The following is a 5,165-nucleotide window of genomic DNA, read 5'->3' as shown; positions in this document are numbered from 1 at the left end:
CCCATCTCTTAAGAAAGACATAAAATTACAGATCCAAGAAGCGCAGCGTACTCCAAACAGAAGAGATATGAATAGGCCTACACCAAGACACTTAATAATCAGATTATCAAATGTCAAAGACAAAGAGAGAATCCTGAAAGCAGCAAGAGAAAAGCAATCCATTACATACAAAGGAAGCTTAATAAGACTATGTGCGGATCTCTCAGTAGAAACCATGGAGGCAAGAAGGAAGTGGTGTGATATGTTTAAGATACTGAAAGAGAAAAACCACCAACCAAGAATCCTGTATCCAGCAAAGCTGTCCTTCAAATATGAGGGAGAGCTCAAAATATTTTCTGACAAACAGACAATGAGAGACTTTGTGAACAAGATACCTGCCCTACAGGCAATACTAAAGGGAGCACTACAGGGTGATAGAAGACAGGAGTGTGTGGTTTGGAACACAATTTTGGGAGATGGTAGCACAACAATGATGAATAAAGAGAAAGAGAGAGGAAACCACAAACAAAACCCAGCAAAGAAGGAAGAGTCCAGCAGATGCCGCCATGTGCCTTGCCATGTAGCAGAGGAGTCTAGGATCGGCAGCAGCTGATCTTTGAGAAAAAAGTATCACCTCGATGATGCCTTGATTTGGACAGTTTTCTCAGCCTCAAAACTGTAAGCTAATAAATTCCCATTGTTTAAAGCCAAAAAAAAATAAATAAATAAAAGAAAGACATGGGCAGGAATGTTTGTAGCAGCTTTATTGAATGGCCCCAAATTGGAAATAGCCCAGATGTCCATCAACAGGAAAATGAATAAATAATTCATGGTATATTCATATCTTGGAATGTTACTTAGAAATTTTTAAAAGAACAGCTACTTATATACACAATATGTTCACCAAGAAGTTAGGTATCTAGATGTTTCTTTTTACTTTCTAGTACAGTAGAATAGCCAGAAGGAAATACCTGAAATTTCTGAACTGTAATCCAGCTGCCTTGATCTCTGATAATGATCATATAACTATACAGACTTTATTTTGTGATTGTAAAAGCCTTGTGGCTGATCCCTACTTGTACCCCTTTATCCTGTTTTTCAACTTTAGAATCTTATGATCACTAAAGATGGCCCCTAATGTTTATTAATGAAGGGCCTTGAGTCAGCCCAGAACTAACCACCCCTCATTTCCAAAACTATCTTGCTGAAAGGAGCTGAATCTAACCAAAATTGGCCTGCCTGACATGCACAGTAGCTTAAATTTTAACCTATAAGTGACCTATACTTCATTACAATACCAAAAATCAAGCCCATCATCATAATAAGGCTGCCATTTTCTTACATACGTTCTGTGACCAAGCATGCAATCAGTCTTTGCATGCTCAATAATTAGATCATCTCTAACCTCGCCACCTGGAGCAATTGTTCTCATTATCTTAAAGCCTGCCCATCTTTTGATACTACGAAACTATCAGAGTTATTGCAGTTTGGGGAGACAGACTTTTTGACCTATAGGCCATCTGATCTCCTGCTTCATGCCTAGCAATAAACTCTTTCTCTCTTTGAAACCCCGATCTTTCAAGAATTAGTCATTTGAGTGTATTGGGTAGAGATCCACCACTTATGATTAGTATCATATGGATAAACTTCACAGATATCATGTTGAGCAAAAGAATGCAGACATGTATATGTATAAATGTATGAAGTCCAAAAAGAGGCAAATTGTCAGAATAGCAGTTAATTGGGGGTTGGGAGGTGATGAGAACCTGGTGTATCTTGAACTGGGTGGTGGTTACACTACACGTTGCATTAAGCTGAATAATGGCCCCCAGAAATGTCAAGTCCTAATCTGTAGCACCTGTAAATGTCACCTTGTATGGGAAAAGAATCTTTGCAAATGTGATTACATTAATTACATTGTGATGGAGAGCTCATCCTGCATTATTGTGGTAGGCTCTAAATGCAATCACAAGCGTCATTATAAGTGAGAGGCAGAGACTTGGTAAGACAGAGGAGGAGAAGGCAATGTGGCGATGGAGGCAGAGACTGAAGGGATGTGGTCACAGCCACAGATTCTCCCCTAGACCTTCTGGAGGCTGCCCTGCCAATGCCTCAGTTTCAGCCCAGTGACACTGATTTTGGATTTCTGGCCACCAGAACCATGAGAAAATAAATTTCTGTATTTTTAAATCACCAAGTTTATGGTAATTTATTACAGTAGCCACAGGAAACCAATATACATGGTAGATACATATGCTAAAATTCATTGATCTGTACACTTAAGATGGGTGTAGTTTACTGTATTTATGATATACCTCAATATAAAATTTAAAGAGAAAGGGACTGCAGCGTGGCTTGGCTCTGTGGTTCTCAACATATTTTTTTGCCTCCACCTGGTTGCATGAGCAAGCCCCCTCCTTCCATCTCTCTCCACTGAGAGGGGCAGGTGGGCAGAGGGGCTTGAAGAGGGGAGAGAGGGGGACAAGGCTTTCGGTCCCAAGGAGGTATTTGACCAGGTAAGGAAGAGGGTCACCCTCAACACCACTTGGGAAGATTCCTGTATCAGAATCTTCATTTTTAACAAGCTCCCTGGGGAACTGAGAACCAGTTCATTAGGATTAGCTTAGAACCCAGAGGCCCGGGTCCCTGCTGAGCAGGAAGAGGCGGGGACTTCCTCTGGGCAATAGCGAGGCCACCAAAGATGGAGGAGAGGGCATCTGTGATAGAGGAACACAAGCTGAAGGGTAACATTTCATGATGTCTGCAATTGAAATTGGCTTTCAAATGGTTCTACCAACCTTCCCTGCACACACGGGTACCTGAGACAGACAAAGCAAATGTGGCAAAACTATAATGATTGTTGAATCTGCATGGTGGGGACACACATGATAACTGTACTCGTTTTTCAGCTTTCCTCTAAGTTTGCAATTTTTCCCAATGAAAAATTAGAGAAAAAAATTAAAAACGAAGATCCCAGCCTCACTCTGGGGTGGGGTCTTTCATCCCCAAGCCAGGGCGGTCAGTCTCTGGAGTGGACACAGGAGGGTCTGCAATTGGCTGTCCTTCTTTCTGGCCTTTTCTAGGAAAGTGGCCTCCCTGTTTCTTGGTGGGGGCAGGGAGAGCTCTGCAGCTTCCCCCATCCCATGGGGATGTCAGTACAGGGTCAGCCTAGCAGAGGCAGCTTAATCTGGGCTCAGAGGGTTGGGAACGGGGTGCTCAGAGATCCCTCTCTCTGCAGTCCATATACACAGGCTTACACAGAGAAGTGTGCACACACATGTACAGGCACACATGGGGTCTGTATGCACGCGGACGCTGTGTGTGGGGCCCTTCCCGCGCAACGTGGTGACCTCTGTGGCCGGCCTGTCAGCCCAGGACATCAGCCAGCCCCTGCAGAACAGCTTCATCCACACGGGCCATGGTGACAGCAACCCCCGCCACTGCTGGGGCTTCCCCGACAAGATCGACGAGCTGTATCTGGGAAACCCCATGGATCCTCCTGACCTGCTAAGCGTGGAACTGAGCACCTCCCGACCCAGCCAGCTCCTAGGAAGGGCGAAAAAACCCGCCTATGACCCTGTGAGTGAGGACCAAGACCCCTTGTCCAGTGACTTCAAGAGGCTGGGCCTGCGGAAGCCCAGCCTGCCCCGAGGGCTGTGGCTAGCGAAGCCCTCAGCCTGGGTACCCGGCACCAAGGCCGGCCACGGCGGCGGGGGCGAGGTCACGCTCATAGACTTCGGCGAGGAGCCTGTGGCCCCAGGCCCACGGCCCTGTGCTCCCTCCCTGGCCCAGCTGGCCATGGACGCCTGCTCCTTGTTGGACAAGACCCCGCCACAGAGCCCCACGCAGGCTCCCTTCCCTCCAGCACCAGGAGCTCTGGGCCTTCCTCAACCTTCTGGAGGACAGTTTTCTCCAGGAATTCCTCTCCAAAGACCCCTGTTTCCAGATTTCAGATAAGTATCTCCTGGCCATGGTGCTGGTTTACTTCCGGCGCGCCAACATGCAGCTCAGCGAATACACCCACAGCAACCTGTTCTTGGCACTGTACCTTGCAAATGACATGGAGGAGGACCTGGAGGACCCCAAATGTGAGATTTTCCCGTGGGCTCTGGGCAAAGGTTGGCGTCCTCGGGTCTCAGACTTCCTGCACCAGAGGGACAAGCTGTGGGCGCGGATGGACTTCCGGGCCGTCGTGAGCCGCCAGTCCTGCGAGGAGGTCATGGCGAAGGAGCCGTCCCACTGGGCCTGGACTCGGGAGCGGCGCCCCCACCATGGTGGGGCACAGAGGGGCTGCCCAGAGGGTCCGGTCTCCCTCCCCCGGGGCCCCGGCCTCTCGCCACCCCCCTGTTCCCTCTGTGGCCTGCCCCCGTGCCGCCACCGGCTCTGCCGCCACTTGCCTGTGTCATTCAAGTGCCCTTCCCGGACCCCTGAGTGTCGTGGCTCTCCCTCCCGAGTCTGTCTCTCGGTGGTTGAAGACCCCTGGGGTGGGGGCTTCCTCATTGTCCTGCCCTCACAGCTGCAACTGGAGCCAGGCATCTACACCCTCCACGTCCTCCGGGAGCCTCCGCTGTGCCCTGGGCCCTAGCACTCGGCGGGGTGAAGAGCCGCCGGCCTGCTGGCCCCTGCACCCAACGCTCCACTGGCTGTGCCCCGCCCCCCGTGGCCTCCTCTCTTGTTGGCTTCAGGCTGGCAGTGCCACCCACGCCCCCTGCCCCTTCCTCCCAACCTGCAACTTGTACCCACGCTGGCCCTGGCCCCCTCCAATAAACTCGTGTCACAGGACACCAGCTGTGCTTAAAAAAAAAAACTCACAGAACACTCACAGATACACATTTGCACCTAGCTGCAAAAAGCCTCTCTGGGAGAAGCATGTTCAGACTAGCGATGGATGGTGTTAGGCAGGGAGATTGGGAAAGAAAAGAGAATAAAGGGGAGCAGAGGAGAGAGAGTCCTGGGGACAAGGGATTGGAGAGGCTGGGCCATGCCTGGGGACCCCAGGAGGTGCAGGAGTCCCAGTTCCCTTTCTGGGAACTCAGTCTTTCCCTGGCCAGCTAGAGGCAAGCCCCTCCCCGGGGCTCTGCCCACCAGCAAAGGCATTTGGAGCCAAGAAAAGGCTGTTTTTTTTTGGAGTGATGGGTTCAGCTGGAAATTGGTGGGCACTGGTTCCTTGGGGTGATACATCCATC

General features: G+C 49.8%; 1 protein-coding gene across 1 annotated transcript; it reads left to right on the top strand.

Moving 5' to 3' along the window:
* Positions 1 to 3,270: 3,270 nt before the first annotated feature.
* LOC119514626 (speedy protein C-like) lies at positions 3,271 to 4,752 on the top strand. The gene is made up of 2 exons (XM_037810444.1): positions 3,271 to 3,729; positions 3,845 to 4,752. The coding sequence occupies exons 1-2, from the start codon at positions 3,271 to 3,273 to the stop codon at positions 4,562 to 4,564; spliced, it is 1,179 nt and encodes a 392-aa protein (XP_037666372.1). The 3' UTR covers positions 4,565 to 4,752.
* The last annotated feature ends 413 nt before the right edge of the window (positions 4,753 to 5,165 follow it).

Source organism: Choloepus didactylus, chromosome 18 (assembly GCF_015220235.1).
Source record: "Choloepus didactylus isolate mChoDid1 chromosome 18, mChoDid1.pri, whole genome shotgun sequence".
In the NCBI taxonomy this organism is placed as follows: domain Eukaryota; kingdom Metazoa; phylum Chordata; class Mammalia; order Pilosa; family Megalonychidae; genus Choloepus; species Choloepus didactylus.
Note: the sequence above shows the minus strand (reverse complement) of the source record. Positions and strands in the feature narration are given on the sequence as shown.